Raw genomic sequence first — 25909 nt, forward strand, 5'->3', positions numbered from 1 at the left:
ACGTTGAATATGGAGAGTAGGATGGGATCCATTTCAGCGCTTAAGAAGACATTTCCACCAGAAAACTATCCTTTAAAAAATAGTTTATTATTTTAGATGTAATGCCATATTGGTATAATTCAGGATTTTTAAATTTTTCATTTTTGGAGGAGGGGCCGCATGTGGCATGTGGGAATCTTAATTTTCTGACAAAGGATTGAACCTGTGCCCGCTCTGTGTTGAAAGGCCAGAGTCTTAACCACTGGACTGCTAAGGAAGTCCAGAAAACTGTCCTCTTTATTGCCTGCCATCTCCACTACATTCCAGGGCTTGTCTGCTGAAGGTCCCTGGATTCAGCTGCTGCCCAGAGAGAATCTCACTTTTCCAGCCCAGGTAGTGGCCTCCAGCTTGCCCTCCCCCGCATCCAAGCAGAGCCGGGAGGTCCAGCGCTGTTTCACTTCCCCCCTTTCCTAGCAGGCCGGCCCTGGCTCCTGGGTTCTCACAGGCGCCCAGTCGCCTCCACCCTCTTCCTCATCTCTCTCCCACACGTGTCCCTCTCTCCCCTTCCTCTGTGTCTGCTCTTCTCAGAAGTTAGCTTACAAAGCAAAGTTGTAACTTTGAATTCCTGTTTTTCCAACCACCCTCATGTGACAGGATATCTCCTTATTGGAGGTTTTCCCTAATTTCAGAAGCCCTTTAAAAGTGGGCGCTTCCTCCACGCTCCTTTTCAGCTGGGCAGTTCTGAGAAGGGCGGAGCGGGCAGGGACAGCTGGGGGCTCACTGGCCTGGTCCTCCCCGCTCTCTTCTCTCCATCCGTGGAAGAAAAGGATAAACTCTGGACCATGAGGCCGTCCCCACTCCTGTCTCTCCTCTTTCTTCTTCCGGTAGCCGTGCAGCTCCTGGGTAAGTAGGCTAATGAGGTCTGAGCTTCCTGACTTGGGGCCTGGGGTCTATGATACCCCCTCCTTTGGGGGAGAGTGTTAAGGGATTCCTTCCACACCTGCGTGGAGGAGGAAGCCGGGCTACAGCACCACCAGCTCTGCAGGAAGCTGCTCCGGGTTCCCAGGCTTGGAAGCTGGGGACTGGCAGGAGGCAGCAGCTCCTCCTGGGGTCAGGGGGCTGCCTGATCTGAGCCCCTCAGAACCCTGCCTTCCTCTTACCTCTTCTCTCGTCTCCCATTGCCCCTTCGCTGCTACATATTCTTGGAGTGATTTCCGCTCCAAGAATTCTTGTTTTCAATTTCCATCTAACTCTCAACCAATCTCTTCTGAGCGTTTTTGACCAAAATGAGGGCAGCGCTGGTGTCTCTCTTTATCGTAGGTGTAAGGATGGGTCACAGATAGTACCCCCCAAAGATCTCATGCGAGTTTACAACTCATCTTTTTTCTGTGAATGTACCTTAAAAAAAAATTTTTTTTTTTAAGTTGGAGTTGATTTATAGTGTTGTGTTAGTTTCAGGTGTACAGTAATTGGGATCAGTTATACATATACATACATCCCCTCTTTCTTTACAGTCTTTTCCCATATAGGTCATTACAGAGTATTGAGTAGAGTTCCCTATGCTGCAAGGCACCTTCTTATTAGTTATCTGTTTTAGACATAGTACTGTGTATACCTCAATCCCAATCTCCCAATGTATCCCTACTCCCCACCCACCCCTTACCCTCTGGTAACCATAAATTTTATTTTCTGTTTCAGTGACTCTATTTCTATTTTGTAGATAAGTTCATTCGTATCCCCTTTTAGATTCCACGTGTAAGCAATAGCATATGATATTTGTCTTTCTCTGACTTACTTCACTCAGCAGTGAATGAATCATTTTGATCAGTCCTAGTTTTTATTACTAGACAGTTCATCCTTAGGTGTTCTACATAGATCCTTCTCTCAGTTCTAAGTTGTTCAAACTGATTTATTCCTATTCTTCCATCCCTTCCTTTTTTTTTTTTCTTGGAAATGGATGATAATTCATGAGGACCAGACTCAGAGCTTTCCAGAAGCCTGAAGACAGTATGAAGTCTCTCTCTTCTATTTCTTTAAACATATCTTGCTTTACCCTCGGAATGAGAGCTGAGTGTCTGGAGGAATGTTTATTCCAAGGTCTCTTTTGAGATGAAATAGATGGGATTTCAGCTTTGAAATTTTGTATTTCTGATCCCCTTTCATTTTTCACAAATCAGCAAATACCACCTTGCCCAGCCTGTGCCAAGGGTGTTCCATGCCCTGTCAACATGTTGGAGGCAGGTGCTGGGGAGAGGGGATCATGGATGAGACAGAAGCTCCTGACCACCAGGAAGCTTTCCAGGGAGAATGTTCAACCACAGAAAACAATCGGCATGACCATGAAATAGCTGAGATGATAAAAACACAAGCAAAGGCAGCATAGTTTGTAAATGGACCCTGCTACTTAATTTCTTTGTGCCTTAATTATAAACTTTCTTAGTATATAAACTAAGAAGCATCATATTACTTGTCCCATCAGTTGTTGCAATGACTCAATGAATTAAACTATGTAAAATATTTAGAACATAGTATGACTCATAATAGTTACTAAATGTTAGCTATTCATAACCATGACTATTTTTTCCCCCATGGTAGCAATCAGTAGCTCAGTGAAAGCAAGATAATTAGCATTTAAAGGAAAGGTTTTCCAAGAAACAATACAGAGGAAGGAGTCCTGAAGTCTGAGGAGATATTTTCCCTGTTGTTTTTGTTTAGTCACTAAGTCATGTTTGCAACCCCATGGACTATAACCCTGCCAGGCTCCTCTGTCCATGGAATTTTCCAGGCAAGTATACTAGAGTGGGTTGCCATTTCCTTCTCCAGGGGATCTTCCTGACTCAGGGATAAAACCTGAGTTTCCTGCATTTGCAGGCGGGTTCTTTAGCACTGAGCCACCAGGGAAGCTCTTATTTAACCTGAGTCCTGGCTACAAAGCACATCTCTTAGTGAGTAAGGAGAAGGGTGACGGGATAGCAGGCTCCATATCACTCTGGTCTTCATCTTGAAAGACTGTCTTGTGCAAGAGGATTAATATATTCTTCGTGACCCCAAAGGTTAAAACTAAGACCAGTGACAATCTTCTAAAGGTTTCACTGTCTCAAATAGAATGTTCTTCGTAGGAGAAAGTTTTCTCTCACTAAAGGTCTTCAGAGGAGAAGGCAATGGCAGCCCACTCCAGTACTCTTGCCTGGCAAATCCCATGGACCGAGGAGCCTGGTAGGCTGCAGTCCGTTGGGTCGCTAAGAGTTGGATGCTACTGAGCGACTTCACTTTTACTTTTCACTTTCATGCATTGGAGAAGGAAATGGCAACCCACTCCAGTGTTCTTGCCTGGAGAATCCCAGGGACAGCAGAGCCTGGTGGGCTGCTGTCTATGGGGTTGCACAGAGTCGGACACGACTGAAGTGACTTAGCAAAGGTCTTCAGACAGACCCTGAATGAGACCTGTACTCCAACCTGGCAATAGAAACATCATTGGCCACATTATATAGCCATGTTTAAAAAGGTAAAAAAAAACAAAACAAAAAAAAACAGGTGACACTGATTTTATGAATATGTTTTATTTAACCCAGTGTATCCAAAATATTATTAGTCAACATTCATCAATATAAAGCTTACTGGGATATTTTTACATTCATTTTTTTTTTAAACTTTGTTGTTGTTTTTTTTTAGTATAGCCAATTAATAATGTTGTGATAGTTTCAGATGGACAGCAAAGGGACTTAGCCATTCTCTCCCATACTCCCCTCCCATCCAGGTTGCCACCTCACATTGAACAGAGTCCCCTGTGCTAAACAGTAGGACCTTGCTGGTTATCCATTTTAAATACAGCAGCATGTGCATGTCTATCCCAAGCTCCCAAACTATCCCTTTAGATTGGTTTTAATACTAATCTAGGATGTCTGTGAGGAACAGTTGCCCACTGACCACTCCCTTACTAGTTTTCATAAAATTTTCCTTTAATATTTATATTTTTCCTTCATTCTTCCTTTCTTTTTTTATCTTTTCTTTATTTCTAGTCTCTCATTTATTCCTTTATACATGTGACTTGTTTTGGTACCAGATTTAACACATACTTTCTAACATTGTTGAGCAAAACCAAGTTTTTGTCCTCTTTCTTTCTTCAGCTGTTCTGATAGTTGTCTATTTTTCTTGTTATTGTCCCAAATGACTTCTGATTTTTTTCTCTGATTCTGAGTTGGAGACCTGTCGGTGTAGGATATTGCAGATACAGGTGAGAAGACAGTTGCTTTGTTGTGTGACATTTCAGCACCTTCTTAGGTTGTTGGACCTAATTTCTAGGTAGGAAGAATCACTGCTGGTTAAATGTGAGTGTTAAAGAATTAAATACACTTAAAGTAGGTCAGAAGGAGAAAGACAAATACCATATAATATCACTTATGTGTGAAATATGAAGTATAAACCAAATGAACTCATCTATGAAATGGAGACAGACTCACAGACATAGAGAAGAGACTTGTGGTTACCACGAGCAGGGGTACTGAGGGAGGGATGGACCGGGAGTTGGGATTAATAGATGCAAATTATTATATAGAGAATGGATAAACAGCAAGGTCCTACTGTATGGCACCGGGAACTATCCAATGTCCTGGGATAAACCATAATGGAAAAGAATATGAAAAAGAACGTATATATGTATAACTGAGTCACTGCTGTACAGAAGAAACGAACAGAACATTGTAAATTAACTATACTTCAATAAAATATATTTTTAAAAAACAAAATACGGAAGGCAACCTGTAAGGGGGGAAAAAAAAGAATCAAACACACTCAACCTCAGTTATAGACAAAGACCCTGTCTTCAAAGGGACGTGGAGATCACAGTGATGACAAGTATTCCTGAAACCTGGTTTCTGACACTGAATCTTGAGCAGCTGAAGGAGAACCAGGAGGTCACAGAGCCACTCGGGAGTTGAACAGAAGGAATGTAGCCTTTTAAGTGGTGTGTTGTTTGCATGGCAAAGAAGGAACAAAACTGCTATCAATGTGAGAATAACAGGGTCCTCTTGCCTCCTGGTAAGCATCAAGCACTGTTGAATGGAAACATCATATAGTTACACTGATCCATAGAGGGAACTCATGGAAATCAGGTAATAAATTGAGAGCAGAAGGAGATAGGAAGGCAAATACCCTTTGAAAAAGAACTGAAACTGGCATAGGAGACATTATAGGATGTGCATGTGTGCTCAGTTCTTCTATTGTGTTGGACTCTTAATGAACCCATGGACTGTAGCTGTCTAGGCTCCTCTATCCATGGGATTATCCTGCCGGGAATACTGGAGTGGGTTGCTATTACCTCCTCTAGGGGATTTTTAACCCAGGGATCAAACCTGTATCTCCTGTGGCTCTTTGGCAGGCAAATTCTTTATCACTTGAGCCACCTGGGAAGCCCCTTACTGTGTGACAGATTCTTCTGATTATAAACCAAGTTAAGGTTACAGAGCCCTTTCAGATCCTTACCCACTTCAATTAATTGCTTTCAGATCCTTAATCAGATCCTTACAACAACCCTATGAGAAGGGTTGAAAGTGAAAGTGAAGTTGCCCAGTCGTGTCTGACTCTTTGCGACCCCATGGACTGTAGCCCACCAGGCTCCTCCATCCATGGAATTTTCTAGGCAAGAGTACTGGAGTGGGTTGCCATTTCCCTCTCCAGGGGATCTTCCTGACCCAGGGACAGAACCCAGGTCTCCCATATTAGAGGCAGATGCTTTACAGTCTGAGCCATTAGGGAAGCCATGAGATGGGTTGGTTGGGTGTTATTAATGTCATCCACCTTTTACTACATGAAAGGCTCAGAAGTCAGCTAGCCAGTAAGGACTTGACCAGTTCTTGATTGTGGTCTTCTGGTTCTGAGGCTAAGAAGATGTAATTTAGTAGCTGGAGCGTATTGATCAGGAAAGACATAAACGTGCTTCAGAACAGCAGTATGTCAAAAAGGGGATTAGTCCCTCTATTTGGATCAATTATTTAGATTTTTCACTTGGAGATGGGAAAGGGGACAGTAACCTTTGAGGGTTCACTATCTGCAAAATGATTTTCTGGGTGCTTTGCTTAAATTATCTGTAAATATATATATCTAAATATTTCTAAAAAAATATTTAGAAAATTTCCAGCAGCTCTATCAGAGAACATTATTATCCCATTTGACAGATCAGGAAAGTGAGGCTAGAATGATTAATTTAACTGAGGCAACACAGCTAGGACTTGGTGGAACCAACATTTGATTGCAAGTTTGCTGGCCTGCAAACACATGCTTCTTTCCAGCACATCACATGGGAACTCTGGGGTCTCTATCCTCCTGTCCCTGTCTTTGCAACAGTTCTCTGTTTTTTTCTAGTTTCATCCTGCTCTGGACCATTTCACATTGCCTACAATACTGATTTTCCCCAGCTAATGATAAGAATATACTAATATGTATCAAGCAATTTCTGTGTGTCAGGAACTGTTTTCAGCGCTTTGTTTAGATGATCTAATTTAAATCTCACATGACCAGCAGGTCTTGTTCTTTCCTCCTCATTCTTCAGGGGGAAAAGGCAGCACAGAGTAGTTTAGATACTTGAGTAAGGTCACTCAGTAAGCAGTAGAGCTCCAATTATGTCGCAGTCAGGTAGACACAATGCATAAAAATTAATTTGCCTGGTTATGAGTGGAAGAAGAAAAATTGTGTAGTCTCAGCTTCTTACCTACATGTTTTGCTTGTCTTGAAGTTGGCAGAGAGGCTGGGTTTTTGAGGTTGAAGATCAGGAGAGAAAGGGAAGGATGGTGAATGAAGTGGCAGCTGAGAATGGAATCCAGGATATAAGTCTGGGGATCAGCAGGTGGCAGGAGAGCTCCTGAGATGGGAGTGAGTGAATACAGGAAGGGAGTAGGTATTCCTATCTTTAGGGAGGGAGGCAGGAAGTTGGCAGTGTTCCTTACTTACTCCCAGACTGTTTTCTCCTTGAGGTCATAGTCCGTATTGGATTAATACTTGCACCTCCCCCAGTAGCCTAATTGTTGTTGCTGTTGTCCTTTAGTCTCTAAGTTGTGTCCGACTCTTGGGACCGCATGGACTGTAGCCTGCCAGGCTCCTCTGTCCATGGGATTTCCCAGGCAAGAGTATTGGAGTGAGTTGCCATTTCCTTCTCCAGTAGATCTTCCTGACCCAGGGATCAAACCTGTGTCTCCTGCACTGGCAGGCATGTTCTTTACCACTGAGCCACTTGGGAATCCCCAATAGCCAAATGTGGTGACTTTAATTGGTAGGTTCTCTGGATATTTGATGAATGAATGAAGGATCTAAGAGGAAAATAAAATCATTTTCAATTTTTTCTTTATCCTTTTGTTCAGTATCACTAAACCTATTCATGTGATCCTTAGTTTCCCCCTTGCCCCCAGCAATTGTTATAGTTTGTGTGTGTGTGTGTGTGTGTGTGTGCACGTGTATGGTAGTGATGGGTTAGTCCCTCAGTCATGTCTGACTCTTTGTGACCTCATGGACTGTAGTTCACCAGGCTCCTGTGTCCATGGGATTCTCCAGGTAAGAATATTGGAGTGGGTTGCCATTTCCTTGTCCAGGGTCCCAACCTAGGGATTGAATCTGGGTCTTCTGTATTACAGATAGATTCTTTACTGACTGAGTCTCTAGGGAAGTCCTTGTGTATAGTAAGTGCATAATAAATATTTATTTTTAACTAATACATTTACATAAATAAATATTTATTAGCTTAATTTCAGTTCTTTGGAGACACACTTGTGGGGTGTACTGTCACTGACGGGGGCTAATGAACAGATTCTTGGTTTGGTTGACTCAAGATGGTGACCTCTGACAATGACTTGACAATGACTTGACTTGACCTCTGACAGTGACTTTTTTCCCAAGACTGGGAAAAATCTTGGGAAAAACTGGCTGAGGAGGGGGCTGTGAGACCAGAGAGAGGCAGCTGGTCCAGTGGGTGAAGGAGCAAGTGAGCCCTGTGGGCAGATGAGCTCAGCCTTCCTGGGTACTCTGGGTGACAAGGTAGAATGTATGTCCCAGAATCACCCTTCCTTGGTGTAAGGATTAGGGCTGTTCATTCCTCCAACACCCACTGGTCACTAGTGAAGGGCTGCTCCTAGGAGGTGTTCTTTCTCTGACCCTTCTAGTCTTTGCAGTGGGTGAAGGAGGCTCTGATGGTCCAAAAAACGTCCCCAGGCCCAGAGATGTGGGGCTGCCCCTGGGGATTGGAGCTGGTACTCACTGAAGTAGCAAAAGGCAAGAGAAATAAATGGGTTTCTGGCAGCATCCACTACAAAATACCCATTTACTTTCCTCTTATCCAGCTTCCCTTTCTTCCACAAGTTATTAGCTTTTATGTTTTCATGTCAGTGTTTTATTTATAGATGGTGGGGAAAGCCTAAATATGTATAAGGAAGTACAGCCTATGACAGTTATATCTCTAAATTGTCACCTTTAATAACCTCACTTTCTTTGCCAGTAAATTTGGAAATTTGAACTTCCCTGGTAGCTCAGTTGGTAAAGAATCCTCCTGCAATGCAGGAGACCCCAGTTTGATTCCTGGGTCAGGAAGATCCACTGGAGAAGGGAACGGCTACCCACTCCAGTATTCTGGCCTGGAGAATTCCATGGACTGTATGGGATTGCAAAGAGTCAGACATAACTGAGTAACTTTTACTTTCACTTTGGAAATTTAATGACTTGCTTAGTGTTATCATTTAAAACAGTTAAAATGTGCTTAAAAGAACATTTGTACCCGTGATGTTGGATATCCAGGCTTTGGCCATTTTTTAAAATTGGCTTTTATTGAAATATAGTTGTTTTGCAATGTTGTGTTAGTTTCTGCTGTTACAGCAGAGTAGGCCAGCCATGTGTATCCATATGTCCCCTCTTTTTTGGATTTCCTTTCTATTTAGGTCATCACAGAGAATTGAGTAATGTTCCCTAAGCTATATAGTAGGTTCTCATAAGTTACCTATTTTGTACATAGTAGTGTACACATGTCAATCCCAGTCTCCCAATTCATCCCACCCACCCTCCCTTTCCCACGCTGGTGTCCATTTGTTCTCTACATCTTTGTTTTGTAAATAAGATCATCTATATCATTTTTCCTAGATTTCACATATGTGCATTAATATATGATATTTGTTTTTTTTTTCTTTATGAGTTACTTCACTCTGTATGATAGTCTTTAGGTTCAGCCTTGGTGGCTCAGATGGTTAAAGAATCCGCCTGCAATGCAGGAGACCCAGGTTTGATCCCTGGATTGGGAAGATCCCCTGGAGAAGGGAATGGCAACCCACTCCAGTATTCTTGCCTGGAGAATTCCATGGACAGAAGCTATAGTCCATGGGGTCACAAAGAGTTGGACATGACTGAGCAGCTAACACTTTCACAGGCCCATCCACGTCTCCACAAAATGACCCAACTTCATTCCTTTTTATGGCCAGACTTCAGGCATATTTAACCTGAGACATTGTGTGGAAACTTCTTTCCTAAATGCAGTTTGACTTTTTATATTTCTCCCCTTGAAGTGTGGGCTCTGCATATCAGGGAACTTGTCTCTAGTTTGTCTTTGCATTGTCACCAGCAGGGTGCCTGATATCTATTTGTTGAAAAATAAAAGATTATTAAGACTGAGTTAAGATGGATGGCTGGCTTCATCAATTCGGTAAATACATTTCTGATGTATAAGTACCATCTATTCTCATTTGTTCAGCTTTGCAATATTTCTGTTACAAAAACATAGTATAGACAACAACAATTAAGTGTTTATCCAAATAAAACATTGGTCTGGTTCATAGTGACAAAAATGCCATAAGCTGTCTTTTGGTCAAGGTCTTGAATCACTTTCAGAGGAAGACAGATGACATTTTAAATCAGAGACATTGCACAGAGACAGTGATACAAGCAAAACTCACATGTTGATGCGTCAAGGAGAAGAATAACGTATGAACACAGGATCATAAAGCGATAATTTTACATTTCCTCTTATTGTCTGGCAGAAGCAATATCAAACTTGCACTGCTTCCTAGTGTCCAAGATACATAAAGGAAATAAGAACAGATAAGTTTGTATTGAAATAGAAGCTTTTCATTTGCAAGTACTTCTGTTATAAATATAAACATTTATAAATTGCTCTTTGGGAAAAATAAACTTTCAGGGTAAAAAGTCATATGAAATAGATCCATCATCTTGAATCAAGCATTAAATAAGAGAAAGTACCTGGGTTAACAGTCAGGAGATGCTTCAAATTTAATAACTATTCCCTTATTCATTCAACAGATACTTGTTGAAGGCCTATTATGCTCTGAAAAGAGAGAATATGGTGATGGATTGGAAAGATAAGTCTTTCTACTCAGGGAATTTACATTCCAGTAGGGACACAGATAAAAAGTAAACAAAATTTTAAAAATATATATTTTAAAATGGTTATTATATTATATAGAAAATAAAAGAGTAAAATTAGAGTTGTTAGCTCACTAAGGAGTTGGCAATTGAGTTGGAACCTTTATGAGTGTCTCAAGAAAAGGGAACTTGAAATATGGAGTCTGTAAAGTGAAAATGAGCTTCAAGTTTTTGAGGAACAGAAAGGCTTTGTGGCTGGGAGGTGGTGAGTGAGAGCAAGGGTGGGAGGAGGTGAGAGTAGGAGCAGCTCCCCTGGATGGTGTCACATCTAGTGAGCTGTGACATGGAAACTGGAGGGTTTTGTTCCTGTGTATTCAGTGGTCCTCATGAAGAATTTACACTTGGGAAGAGATATGGTGAAAAACAAAATCTCTTCCATCCTGGAAAACCTCTCCCCAAAAGAAAAAGAAAAAATAATTTTATTATTGAATAAGTATTCAAGCAGAATGTGACATGTATTGGCAATCTACTAAAGAGACTGCAGAAACAGAGAAATTTGACCCTTTTATATGGCCAAGTAGAAATATTTCATGGCATCAAGTAGATTTTGCAGTCTGGGGTCAGGTGACATGTTAAGCCTGTCTCACCCAGGAAACTGGGAGATCAGGCATTATCGCTAATGATTCCATTTCGAACAGAGGAAAATCAGAGCAAGACCATGGTGGCTTGGTCCGGGGTATGGTAGTGGAAATGCAGAGAAAAGACTGGCTTAAGGAATATGTATTAGTTGGGTTCTCCAGAGAAACAGAACCAATAGAATATGTATGTATGGTTCCACCTCTGCCTCTCTCTCTATGTACCTATCTCTCTACCTATCCTCTATCAATATTTTTTGGGAGAGATTTATTTTAAGGAATTGCCTCATGCAGTTGTGGATGCTGACAAGTCCAACATCTACAGGAGTGGGTTGGCATGTTGGTAGCTCAAGAAAGAGTGGATATTGCAGTTCAGGTCCAAAGATAGTCTAGAGAGAGAATTTCCACTTCTGTGGGTGACCTCAGCCTGTTTTCTCTGAAGGCCTTCAGCTGATTAGATGGGGCCCACCCACAGTATGGGGTATAATCTGCTTTACTAAAAGTCTACTGATTTAAATGTTAATCTTCTAGAACTAGAACAAAAAACAAAAAACTTCCGCAAACAACCTTCAGAGCAACATCCAGACAGTTGTTTGACCAACAAGTTTGATCCTATGGCCCAGCCAATTTGACACATAAAAGTAACCATTGTGGTACATTTTTGAAGAGAGCCAACAGATTATAATTTTGTCCTAGAAAGTGAAAGAAAGCTGAGAATCTAGATGGCTCCTAGGTCTTTGGCTTGTAGATCTAGATGGATGATGGTGCCATTAATAAAAAAGAATATTGGATGTTGCCATCATAGTTAAAGTTAAAGATGGAACTACAGATGAAAATTAAATACATGAAGTAAAACTCAAGGAAGTATAAAAACCTCTGAAAGAGGAATTCTATTCTTGCATAAAGACTTCTAAAGACCTTACTTTAAATGGCTGGTTACCAGCTGGTTGGTTAACTGAATTTAGACAGTAAGTGTTGGCCACTCAACAATACGATCAAATGACTGAAGTAGAAGGTGGAAGATAGATTCCGTCAGGATGGTACTAAGCAAAACTATGTGTAATGTGGAAGAGAAGTCTAGAGAAGAAAGCAATAGGTGCAATGGCCAACACAAATTAAATGTAAAGGTCAGTATAGATGAGTCTACAAATATCTATGGCGACATTTTCATAGTTCAGTACCCTTTTAGCCAGATATAAATTTTTGTATGATACATTATCCATTTAAAGAACATTTTATCTTCCTATTTCCTGGGTTTTACTGTGAGTAAAACACAATATTATTAAAATTTTAATTGTATTACCAATGCACAAAGTTACTTGTGTTGCCACACAAAGATCAAACTTGGGAAGGACTTCGGTTAGATGGGAGGAGATTGCGTTGACACTGCATGTTCTGTTGACAGACGCCAACTCCAAATATGCCAACAGAAGCAGATGTTCTGAATTCAGGCTCTAGTGAGTCCCGATTCCAAGAAGTGGAACCAGCAGACATGCGGAACCCAGCCAAGGAATCTAGGCAGAGGTTCAAAGTAGCTCCGAATTAGGAACCCAGGCAAGACAGAGGCGGGAGGTCTCTACCAAGTGTAGACAAGAGCAGATATGGCAAGAGAACATAATCTTTTGAGGCAAAGATCCATTATGACCTCAAAGTTGATGGTCCAAGACTGATCTCAGAGTGTGAGTGTTGCCAAGCCCACAGGGGTGTTGAGGACAGTAAATAGAATTTGGCTTGTGAAAGTGCTTTGTAAACAGCAAAGGGCTCTCTTAGTGATACTATGATTATTTGATAGTTTCACTGGGATGACCTGATTAAAATCGGGGTTAAATGATGTAAACTATTGTATAGAGGATGGATAAACAATAGATCCTGCTATATAGCAGAGGGAACTATATTCAATATTCTGGGTTAAACCATAATGGAAAAGAATGTAAAAAAGACTATATGTATGTATAACTGAATCACTTTGTTGTAGCAGAAATTAACACAACATTGTAAATCTATTTGTTGTTCAGTTGCTAAGTTATGTCTCACTCTTTGTGATCCCATGGACTGCAGCATGCTAGGCTTCCCTATAAATCAACTTATACTTCAATGAATGAAAAAAATAAAGTTGAAATCAAATGTAAAAAAAATAACAAGCTCATTTAGCCAAACCCTCAAACATCTGTAATACTATACTAGCTCACTTTGAAAGAAGCTCTTAAGTAGAAGGAATTTACTTAAACTTCACAAAAAGTGTTTAATTTATATCTGTGCCCCCCAAATAGTTAGTTCCTTTCATTTGTCTATTAAAAAATAGACAAAAAAGAAAACCTTTAAATGATCAAACTTGAATTCAATTGTGATTTAAAGGATAAAAATGTGCTTACTAGCTCCTTTTATTCTTTTCTCTTTTGGCAATAGGAAGTTGAGTTTTGCCAGATAGCAGCTATGTCCTACAAGAATAAACCATGTATACATATTTATTTAAAGTACCAACCCCAAATTGCAAGCATAAAAAAACACTGTTATTGGTAAAGTTTCTCTTATAAATATTACCTTAAACAATATAAAAAGGTAACGTACTCAACCTTTACTGCAAACTTCACAAATTATTACACTTTTCAAATGCATTTTGTATCATTTTTTAATACAAAGGTCAAGTTGAATATGCCAATGAAATGACAGATACTAGATGTCTGAGGTGCCAACTGTTGGATGGGAAACAAAACAGAAAAGCTCTCTAGTTGCCCAGACCAGGGCTACCCAGCAGACTATTAGCTCACAGATTTGCTGGCCATTAAATGACGGTAAAAATTCCTAAAATAAAATTGTTTTTCTAGACACAGGAAACTTTCCCAGTGTTAGAATAATTGTGTATCAGTTCAGGTCAGTTCAGTCGCTCTATAGGTTTCATCTATCTCAAAGAGGCTAAGGGTAGTCAGACTTCAAAATTCTGTTCTAGGACACAGAAATATTTAATTTTATACTTTATTGTATTTATCTCCAAATTTGTTTTTCTCAGATGAGTGTTATTTCTTCTTCTATTACCTTTTATGTTTATGCCTGCTTGTATTCGTGCTTAGTCGTGTCCAACTCTTTGCAACCCCATGAACTGTAGCCTGCCAGGCTCCTCTGTCCATGGAATTCTCCAGGCAAGAATATTGGAGTGGGTTGCCATTTCCTCCTTAAGGGGATCTTCCCGACCCAGGGATTGAACCCGTGTCTCTTCATCTCCTGCATTGGCAGGCAGATTCTTCACCACTGTGCCACCTGGGAAGCCCCCTTTTATGTTTGCTGCTGCTGCTGCTGCTAAGTCGCTTCAGTCGTGTCCGACTCTGTGCGACCCCAAGCATTTGAGCCTTTTCATAAGGTTCCTTGTCCAAACTAGGACATTTTGAAGATTTCCAGTTAATTACTGGCAGCTGGCAGCCATGTACTCCTGACAGAGGACCCTCAACCCAGTCTTTCCAGCTTCAGGGACCCTTCTGGAGGAGCTGAGTTGGCCCAGGCAGAGTCAGTTTCATCCTTTTTCCTGTGATCATAGGTCTTTAAGGGAAATGGAAAAATTGAGAACTTATTTTTCTTTAACTTTTTATTTTATAACTAATAAACACTGTTGTGATAGTTTCAGGTGGACAGCAAAAGGACTCAGCCACACATATACATGTATCCATTCTCTCCCAACCCCCACCCCCAGGCTGCCATATAACATTGAGCAGAGTTCCCTGTGCTGTATAGTAGGTCCTTGTTATCTATTTAACATAAAGAACTTTTGAACTAAAATATTGCCTTTTCCTATGTATCCACTTAAACACCCTTTCTCTTTTTTTAACAGACACTAGGCCATTTTTAATATACAATGAAGATCACAAGCGTTGCGTGGAAGCATTAAGTCCCAGTGCAGTCCAAACTGCAGTTTGCGACCCGAACAATGAAGCTCAGAAATTCCGATGGGTGTCTGAATCCCAGATCATGAGCGTTGCACTGAAATTATGCTTAGGGGTACCATCAAAAACTGATTGGGTTCCTGTCACTCTGTATGCCTGTGACTCTAGGAGTGAATTTCAGAAATGGGAGTGCAAAAATGACACGCTCTTAGGAATCAAGGGAGAAGATTTATTTTTTAACTATGGCAACAGACAAGAAAAGAACATTATGCTTTACAAGGGATCGGGTTTATGGAGCAGATGGAAGATTTATGGAACCACTGATGATCTGTGCTCTAGAGGCTATGAAGGTAAGAAGCTTGGAATTTTTTTTCTTTTGTCTTTCTGTCCATTATTTCTCATCCTCTTATTTGAGAACTAATTCAAGAAAATAAGCATATTCTTGTTCAGTCTGTACTAGAAATATTGATTGCTTTTGAATTTGGAATGATTGTGTGTTCTGTGAGTGAATAAATGCAGTTAAAAAGTCCTGAGTGATACTTAGCTATTTGTAATTAATGGGAAGACATTTCTTTTAAATTTTGCTAAAATTTTTCCTAACAACTATTATTGTTTTTGGAAATTACTTTTCACTGTCATCTTTAATTCAGAGTTCTGGATTTAATACTGTGTGATTGTCATGATAAATGAATTTAACCAAATGTTTCTTTTCCTTTGGTTTAAGTCATCTCTAAACAAATGATCTATGGAAACACATTTTTTAATAACTCAGATTGCATAAAATCTTGACATTGACAGTTTGGGTTTCTAAATGTTTCTAATTTATTTGTTACCTTATGGGTATTTAGAAACATTATATAATAATCAGAAAATCAGCAAAGCTGAGGCATTGGCTTGTAAATTAACCTTTAGCATGTTTAGTCTGCTATTTTAGGAAGTGATAGCACCAGTGGACAGAAAATGACTTTATATGTAGTTGGTTCCTTTAGCTCTTCAAGGTGAAATAAAATCAGAGTATCTAGTCTTCTCTTGCTGCTGCTAAGTCACATCAGTCGTGTCCGACTCTGTGCGACCCCAAGGACTGCAGCCTACCAGGCTCCTCCGTCCATGGGATTTTCCAGGCAAGAGTACTGGAGTGGGTCGCCAGTGCTAGGCCAAATTTCATTTTCTGGCAGCTGCACAGAAAAAAAAAAAAAAGAACTTGAAGTCCTTTACAAAGGCCTCTTGAGTCAGACGATGATGTAGCCACATTCTAGGATGGGTCATTTGATTATTGTATAGTGCTATCTAGAACATCCTCAAGGTCAGAGAAAGAGTTTGCCTTTTGGGACAAGAGATTAACCTGTTTCCAAAGTTACTATGTTACTGAGGCTGCAAAGTTTGGTTGAACTTGTCTGATGGCAGCTATGCAGAGCATCAGAGTTCAGCTCTTTGCAAGATGATGATTTATCAGCTTTCCATTTTCCTTCTATGTTCTATAAAGAGAAAAACAAAGTAGGAATTAAAGAAGAGTGAGGAGGGCTCAGAAAAAAGTTATCCTGAGGTCTTTTTCGAAAATAATGTAGATTTAGAAATTATGTGAGAGACAACCAAAGTAGCATCGCATTTCAAGAGAAAGTTGAGGGAAAGTTGTAGGGCAGGACAAAGGTGAACGCAACGTTGACCGAGTCAAATTCCACAGATAGGACAATACTTCTAATTGAGGAATTCAACACAAGGAAGTTTGGTGCTAAAAGATGGGAATTCTCATTTTATTTTAAAAGATATCACTGAAGTTCTACAATCCCCTTCCCACTCCCTGCCCACACTTTCTGATATTCTGTTTGCTTTCAGAAAAATATGCATAGGATTTAAGACAGTGGTTCTCAAATTTTAACGTGATTAAGAAACATCTGGAGAACTTATTAAAAATACAGATCCCAAGATTTCAAATTTCAAGATTTCAAATCCCAGAGCACTAGATTTCAAATGAGCATACTGGGGGAAGGGCCTAGGGATCTGTTGAATGATTTTTATGAACACCTGGGTGGTTGGATGCAAATAGTCCCTTGACCACATACTCCCTAACTCTCTCCCAGTACTTAAGGTATTCCTGCTAGATGATCTAGCCTTTCAGAGAGATCTTGGAATCCATTCATTGGAATATATGTTAGAAGTAAAGACAAGGCAGAGAGGATGTATGGAGATTCTTTGTCTTTCTAAAAAAGATTTGGGGAGGAATACTGTCTGAGACCAAAGATTTAATTTTGAGTAATAGAATTAGATTTTGTAGATTTGAAAGCATCTGAGGATTGTCTGGAAGAGTGGACCACAAGAGGAAGAAGCAATGAGTGCTATGTCATGAGTTGTTCTTGAAGTTGGCCTCATCAGTGCTTTGTTTAATCAATCAAGTTAGGGACTAGTGGACGACACTGTGCTTCTACTGCAGGGAGTGTGGGTTCAATCCCTGGTCAGGGAACTGAGATCAGCATGCCCTGTGGTGTGGCCAAAATTGTTAACAAAATAAATAAATACATTGAATTAGTCCTTAAAAAGCCATTTTTGATTGGCATTTATAAGTTGAGCTCTAAAAATTCCTTGGCTGCTTTAATAAGCAGTGAGACTAGCCCTAGGTAGTCTTTATCAGGTTTGCTGCTGCTGCTGCTGCTAAGTTGCTTCAGTCATGTCCGACTCTGTGCGACTCCATAGACGGCAGCCCACCAGGCTCCCCCATCCCTGGGATTCTCCAGGCAAGAACACTGGAGTGGGTTGCCATTTCCTTCTCCAATGCATGAAAGTGAAAAGTGAAAGTGAAGTCGCTCAGTCGTGTCCGACTCTTTGCGACCGGTAAGAGTACTGGAGTAGGGTGCCATTGCCTTCTCCATTATCAGGTTTACTTCATACAAAAGAACAATGGCATAATTATTACAAATTCAACATATTTTTATACAATCTGTGATTTGGAAAAATAGTCCTATAACTTAGTGGAACCAAATTTAGAATCACATTTTAAGCTTATTAACAGCTAGGTGGCTCAGACGGTAAGACGTCTGCCTACAATGCAGGAGACCCAGATCCAATCCCTGGGTCGGGACGATCCCCTGGAGAAGGAAATGGCAACCCACTCCAGTACTCTTGCCTGGAGAATCCCATGGATGGAGGAGCCTGGTGGGCTACAGTCCATGGGGTCGCAAAGAGTTGGACACGACTGAATGACTTCACTTTCACTTTTCAATTGGGAAAAAAGTAATTTTGAGGGAATTGAAAATAAACCTAGCTTTTAAGGTAGACTAGATAAGTATGAATAAAGGAAAAGGAAAAGAGGTAAGTGAGGAAAAGAGGGAAATAAGTAAGTCATTTATTTTTGTCATGCTCTTTATGTACATTGGGATTCCCTGATAGCTCAGTTGGTAAAGAATCTGCCTGCAATGCAGGAGATCCTGGTTCAATTCCTGGGTTGGGAAGATCTGCTGGAGAAGGGATAGGCTACCCACTCCAGTATTCTTGGGCTTCCCTTGTGGTTCAGCTGGTGAAGAATCCGCCTGCAACATGGGAGACCTGGCTTCGATCCCTGGGTTGGGAAGATCCCCTGGAGAAGGGGAAGGCTACCCACTCCATATTCTGGCCTGGAGAATTCCATGGACTGTGTAGTCCATAGGGTCACAAACAGTTGGACACAACCGAGTGGCTTTCACTTCACTTTACTTATGTACATTAGGTGCCATGCTATGTGCTTTACAACTGTTATATTATCTAAATAACTTTCAAGATGTCTTTAAAGAATTTTTTAAAGTCATAGATCTATGAAACAATTAGGAAAAAAGTATTCTTATCTAGAAAAAATTCTGAATATCAACTGGTCACAAGTGACTAAATATTTCAGTATAGAAATTATCTCCCAGAGATAATCTGAACGTACTGGAGAATTTAGCTACATGGGTGGTTTGGTTCTTAATGGAGATGTGACCTTCTCTAATCCTTTTGGCTTAAGCCAAACCATAATCCACAATGGTTCTATATTTGTTTCAACTTCCTTTTCTAAGTAAACCTAGAGCTTCTCATTTTGATCTGTTTGGACTCTTTTTTTTTTTTTTTTGAAAAAGACAGATATTGATGATAGATAGTATCTAATGGTTTTGAGTGCTTTTTTCCATGATGTGAATCAGAGATTTATATGAGAATTCCTACCCTTTCTTGGCCATTGTTGAGGGACTCAAGTGGAGTGTGTCTTGGTAGGAGTGGTTGGAGGGGACTGAAGTTTTGACTGTGTGTTTGGGTTCCATGGTTATAAGGTTATTTTTCAATCTAGAGATTCAATAATTCTCCAACTTCAACCAAGAGGAAGGATAGCCTTTTCTTTATTTGGAGGAAAGGCAGAAGTCAAAGTTGGCAGTAGAGCTGACTACTTTTGGCTTGCGAGAGCAAAGAGGAAAACCTATTGCCAAAGACAGCAGAACAGAAGCGGTACTAGTGTTGTTCCTGAGGACACACTGCTGTATGAGCAAAAGACAGGGGTCGAGAGGGAATGGAAATACAGGGGAATTCCCTGTGTGGGGCATGAGGTGTCATCAGAAGAGTAAGACCGGTTCTTGCAGTAACCTTCTGATCGGGAAGTCAGCGTTCAGGAAATTCACATCACTTCTAAGTGCAAGTCGGTGTGTCTCTTCTAGCCATGTACACACTCCTGGGCAATGCCAACGGGGCAACCTGTGCGTTTCCATTCAAGTTTGAAAACAAGTGGTACGGGGAGTGCACAAAGGCTGGACGATCCGACGGCTGGCTGTGGTGTGGAACTACTACGGATTATGACACGGATAGGCTCTTTGGATATTGTCCATTGAAGTGTAAGTAACTTTAAGACAATTTTGGCATATTTAATATGGCAACCTAGTGATAAAACCTTGTGTATTTTTTTCCTTTTTTCCTTTATGTGATTTCTCATTTATTATCTCAGATCATACACCAGCACAACCCTGTACAGATGTCACTGTCCCCATTTTCTCATGGAGAGAGCGATCTGTATTGGTTAAAGACCACAACTCACATCTTCTGACTCTTATCCCTGGGTTGCATCAAATGACCCCTTTATTTTCACTAAATACTTCTTCTCTTCACATTCCACTGTTACTGTCAGTTATTTTCTAAGACTTTAAGGCAAATTATACGGTATATGATATAGTATATACTTAATACCAGAGGTGGTCATCCCGTTTTCCAACCCCCCCAATGGTTTACCTTTACTAAACTATAGATCAAAAATAAAATTTAAGCAATGCTACAGCATGAAGTTTGATAGAGAGAGAGATGTGAGGGATGCCTGAATTTTGTGTCAGTGTAATGAAAAGGGTTCCTTACTGTGAAAATGATAGTAATGCTACTCTTCTTAAATTCAGTTTAAAAAGAGTTATCATTTAATTTAACATAGTTTCAATGGAAGTGAGTTATGTCTATGTTTGAAGGGGTTCTAAAATGAAAATATTAGTCTTATTGGAATGATGCAAAATAACTTATTTTGTTATATTGATAGGAGGGACCATCAAAATGCTTGGTGTCCTTTCCATGCTCAAGAATCTGTTAAGAAGCAGGGCAGCGGGAGTTCCCTGGTAGTCCAATGGTTAAGACTCTATGCTTTCACTGCAGGGGGCATGGGGTTCTGTTCTTGGTTGGGGAACTAAGATTCCACATATGACACCATTCAGCCAAAAAACAAAAAAAGAAAGCAGGGTAGCAGATTTTGGGTGGGATGGAGGAGGGCATTTGTGTTGGAAGGCAGAGAGAGGGGTGAAAAATGCAGAGAAACGAGTTCTTTGCTTCCCTTTCCATTATACCTCTTGCTGCCAGCTGCTCTCATCCTTTCCTTCCCCCTGAACTTCTTACTCTTGCTAATTCAGATTCTATGGAATCAGAGCTCCTGTTTTCTGCTCTCCTGCCAAGGGCTGGGTGCCGGGGCAGAGCCTCAGAGGCAGTCTGGGGTGTTGTGAGACCATCTGCATGGCAAGAGTGTTGCTTACCACTAAACTTTCAGGACTACACATCCACCTACCATCACAGTATTTCAAGGATTATTGTGAAAAAAAAAAAAAAAAAACAGTCCAGTTTACAAAAGTATCTTAGTTTGTAAAGCCAAAATTCAAGAGTCGTGTTTATTTACCTCTTTTTTGATTTTTAATTCCTAAAAATCACACTAAAAATTAATTTGATTTCTCAGCCCCTTAGATTATTGCAATTCCCCTCTGGGTACAGTCCCTCTCTTCTGGTTGAGCACACACAAAACCTCACAGTCTTCCTGTGTTCATAGTGGAACCACTCTCCCATTCTTGGGTGAGGTAAATTCATTTCTCTTTTATGATAACATTTATTTATTTAATTTTTTTAAAGATATTTTTACATGGACCATTTTTTAAAAGTCTTTATTGAATTTGTTACAATATTGCTTCTGTTTTACATTTTGATTTTTTTTTGGCTACAAAGCATGTGGGATCTTAGCTTCCCTATCAGAGATTGAACCCACACTCCCTGCATTGGAAGACAAATATTTTAACCACTGTATTCCCAAGGAACTCCCCTATAACTAAAGGTTTGATTCCCATGAAAGTTGATTGATGTCTGATCTCTGTATTAGAAGATTTGCTGTCTGAAAACTAAATTTAACCTTTTTCCTCCCATAAGATAAAGCAGTATTTGTTTTCCAGTTATGGAGGAGCATCTTTGTCCTGGACTTTGCGGGAATAGTATTTTCTAAATCTGTTATCATGTAGTGTCTTGGGGCTACAGATCTCATGGGTCCAGCTCAACATCTTACACTTCCACGGTGTTGACAGATGTGTTGTTGGTTGCATGTATGATTTAATGAATCATTAAGTGGAAGACAAATGGTGAGCCAGTAATCATTAAAAAAAAAACACACAAAAAGTGAAAACTCACCACCCTGGCTAGACATGCATTGGAGGGATAAACTGAGTATCTTCTAGAATAAATTTTTAGTCTCATTGATTCCAATTTATGTCTTAAAGCAAACTGTATATTTTTTCCAGTTAACTATAAAAGAGAAATTACTGTAGAAATTTAAAACACTTTTGACTTCAGCATGCATTATGATTTTAAAGAACCTTTTATACAATTTATGCCTTTCGTAAAGAGTTTTGCAGTTTCCCAAACTATTTCATCGTCCTTGCTTTGTGTTTCTTTCAAAAGAGCATTTTATTTTATGTTGGCTGTCAACTAGCAGATTCAATCCAGGAAGATGAGGTCCCAGCTATTGACCTAGTGACATTTTGTATATGCTCTTCATTGTCCTTTTTATTGTTTATGGTAATGTTTTCCTTCTATTTAGACATTTATTTTCAAGTATCAGGGCAACAGGAAAAGGAAAAGCCCCCTTTCTCTCAGTTCCTCATAGCTTGCAATTTTAGCTCTCAGTATCTGTTGTGCTGGTTTACTGTGGGAATTTGTACAATTTGGGGAGATAGAGGGTCAGCAAACCTATGCATTCATTGAGAAATAAGTTTTAGTTCTTTGATTTAAAATGAAAAATATTCTTTCTTTAAATGAAGAGAAAAGTCTTGTATTTTTTCTTTGTTCATTTATATCCCTTTTCTTCATTCCTAGATGAGAAATCATCCCCCCCTTTTTTTTTATTTTTCTTTTTTATTTTTTTTTAATTTTATTTTATTTTTAAACTTTAAATAATTGTATTAGTTTTGCCAAATATCGAAATGAATCTGCCACAGGTATACATGTGTTCCCCATCCTGATCCCTCCTCCCTCCTCCCTCCCCATACCATCCCTCTGGGTCGTCCCAGTGCACTAGCCCCAAGCATCCAGTATCGTGCATCGAACCTGGACTGGCAACTCGTTTCTTACATGATATTTTACATGTTTCAATGTCATTCTCCCAAATCTTCCCACCCTCTCCCTCTCCCACAGAGTCCATAAGACTGTTCTATACAGCAGTGTCTCTTTTGCTGTCTCGTACACCGGGTTATTGTTACCATCTTTCTAAATTCCATATATATGCGTTAGTATACTGTATTTATGTTTTTCCTTCTGGCTTACTTCACTTATATTTCACACTTTCTACCACAATACAAGCCAAACCTCCAAGTTTCTAAAAATATTTATTTAAAATAGCTTCCTCTTCAAATAAACCTCAAATCAGTCTCGTTTGAATCATCTCACTTACATGGAGAAAATTCCAATTACACATTAAACTAGTAAGATCTCAAATTACATTAAATTAAATTTAACATTACTAACTCAAATTTATTTTTATATAAAAATATAATGATTTTATAGTTAAAACATCTTAGAAATGTCTCTGCTGTTGCCCAGATGAACTGTTGACATATTTATCTTCCTCTTTAGTGTTTCATGGACCTTAAATTTCATATCATACTGTGTGGTAAGTGTATGAAAAAGGTCACTTCCTTGTCAGATACAAAGAATTGCAATTATATGCATATATAAAGTGTAGTATATATGTGTATATAGAGAGTAAGCTATATGCATATATAGTGTAGACTGTATGCGATATATGATGTTGGCTATATGCATATGAATGGAGAAGGCAATGGCACCGCACTCCAGTACTCTTGCCTGGAAAATCCCATGGATGGGGGAGCCTGGTGGGCTGCATTCCATGGGGTCGCTGAGGGTCACACACGACTGAGCGACTTTACTTTCACTTTTCACTTTCCACTTTCCTGCATTGGAGAAGGAAATGGCAACCCACTCCAGTGTTCTTGCCTGGAGAATCCCAGGGATGGGGGAGCCTGGTGGGCTGCCGTCTATGGGGTTGCACAGAGTCAGACACGACTGAAGTGACTTAGCAGCAGCATATGCATATGCATATGAATACTATAGGCTCTATACACATGGACAACTGTCCAGTTTCTTAGCAAATTGAATACTTCTCAGAAAATCTGAGAAGTAACATAATTTTTCTCTCTTCCTTACAAATAAATGAAAGGGTTATGACTTCACATGACTTGTAAGTAGAATTTTATATTACTTAAAAGACGAAAGAAAAGTTTTTATAACACAAAGCACAGAAAGATATTTCAATTGTTGACTCATTTCCCAATCATCTTATATGCAAAATGCTATCAGTAATGCTTATTCATCTATATTATTGGCCTTTCATAGAATATTGCCAAGTTTATAGAATATATTGGGAAGTGTAAAGTAGCAAAGGAAAAAAATAAGGTAAAAATTTAAAAATTATTTTACTCTGAAGGAAAAAAAATAATGATAAGCTATTACTGAGAGGTACCAACATGTAATATTCTGCTTTCCTTGTAGCTCAGTTGGTAAAGAATCTGCCGGTAATGCAGGAGACCGGGTTCAATTCCTGGGTCAGGAATATCCCCTGGAGAAGGAAATGTCAACCCACTCCAGTGTTCTTGCCTGGAGAATCCCATGGACAGAGGAGCCTAGTGGGCTACAGTCCATGGGGTCTCAAGAGTTGGACACAACTTAGCGACTAAACCACCACAATGTGTAATATATTCTAGAGATTAGAAAATGAGACTCCAGAAGCTATTGCTTTAATTAAAGATCAAATCACGAGTGAGTGACAGAGCCTGGAGGCCAGTTCTGCTCAGTCTGTGGAATCCGTGGCCTTTGCCTCTAATGCCTGTGTCTTTGGTCTAAAAAGACCAAACTAGAAAGTGCAGGTGACATATACATTGACACAAGAAGACATATTTATTTTCTCTTCTCTTTCTTGTTTTTCTAGATTAAGGAAGTTGGGTTGTTATCTCTATTCTTTTTTTTTTAAAGAACCACACATTTGTTTGGCTACACCGCATCTTAGTTGAGGCATGCCGGATCTAGTTCCCTGACCAGGGGTTGAACCCGACCGAGTTCAAGTCCCTTGCTCTGAAAGTGAGTCCCTTAGCCACCAGATCACCAGGGAAGTCCCTGTTACTACTGTTCTCAATCTTTGTATTTGCCTCACTTCTCAACTCATCTGATCTCTAGCATCCTAATGGAAAAACAGACAAATATCTTTCCTTTCTTTCTTAAGGCACATGAAAGAAATGCAATGTGGTGGATCTTTGGAAAATTCCCCATCTTCATTTCAGGAGTCAAGACAATTTCATAGTCACTTTAAACCTAAGTAAAAGAAAGAATAAAAGGAAAAGAAATACAATGTTTTAGGCATTAGTACTACCAAGATTGTTTAAAAAATATTGTTCCCTGAAAATCCTTTCCCTGGGTAATGTAATCAATTCCTTTTGGCTTCTTTTGCAGTTGAAGGCAGTGAAAGCTTATGGACTAAGGATCCATTGACCAGCATTTACTATCAGATAAATTCCAAAGCTGCTTTAACTTGGCACCAGGCGAGGAAGAGCTGCCAACAACAGGATGCTGAACTCTTGAGCATCACAGAGATACATGAGCAGACATACCTGACAGGTAATGATGTGAAATGAAAACAAAGTTGTGAGGTCATGATTGTTGTCTTTCTATGTGTGCATGCATGCTCAGTTGCTCAGTTGTGTCCAACTCTTTGCGACCCCATGGACTGCCAGACTCCTCTGTCCTTGGAATTTTCCAGGCAAGAATACTGGAGTGGGTTGCAGTTTAACTTAAAAGCAGATAGCACAAATAATTATAGATATCATGATCGAGTCAGTCCTAAACAGATGGTGCAGGAGGCATGACAAATGTGAAACCTGTAAAAGACACCTGAAATGACAAATAGGTTTTGTCTCATGACCCAACTTTTTAAAATTTGTTTATTTTTTAATTGAAGGATAATTGCTTTACATAATTTTGTTGCTCTCTGTCAAACCTCGACATGAATCAGCCATAGGTGTACATATGTCCCCTCCCTCTTGAACGTAGCCAACTTTCTTCTATTAGTTGTGACAGTGTCTGGAACCTGTGCTGAGAAGGATTCTGAGGATTAATCTGGGCTCAGAGTAGAAGATGCCACGATCAATTAGCAATGTTTTAGACACAAGACATGGGTGCCAGACAGGTCAGGTATTCTAGGTGTAGCCTCAAGTCAGTGGTTTTCCATTAGCATTGAAGAATTTACTCCCACCACAAACAGGGACAAGAGCTGGTTTTTTTTTTTTTTTTTTTCCC

At 39.8% G+C, this 25909-nt stretch overlaps 1 protein-coding gene across 2 annotated transcripts in view; it reads left to right on the top strand.

Annotated features, from left to right (window-relative positions):
* The first annotated feature begins 528 nt into the window (after nt 1–528).
* MRC1 (mannose receptor, C type 1) overlaps nt 529–25909 on the top strand; it is a 115045-nt gene continuing 89664 nt past the window's right edge. Inside the window, exons 1-4 of one of the 2 annotated variants that reach the window (XM_010859989.1) lie at nt 529–882; nt 14782–15183; nt 19483–19656; nt 25067–25231. In XM_010859989.1, coding sequence (XP_010858291.1) covers nt 822–882; nt 14782–15183; nt 19483–19656; nt 25067–25231 — 802 coding nt within the window. In that variant the 5' untranslated portion in view covers nt 529–821. The remainder of the gene's footprint in view (nt 883–14781; nt 15184–19482; nt 19657–25066; nt 25232–25909) is intronic. The other variant, XM_010859987.1, reaches the window with a different exon arrangement.

The sequence above is a fragment of the Bison bison genome, unplaced genomic scaffold (assembly GCF_000754665.1).
Source record: "Bison bison bison isolate TAMUID 2011002044 unplaced genomic scaffold, Bison_UMD1.0 scf7180017864461, whole genome shotgun sequence".
Lineage (NCBI taxonomy): Eukaryota > Metazoa > Chordata > Mammalia > Artiodactyla > Bovidae > Bison > Bison bison.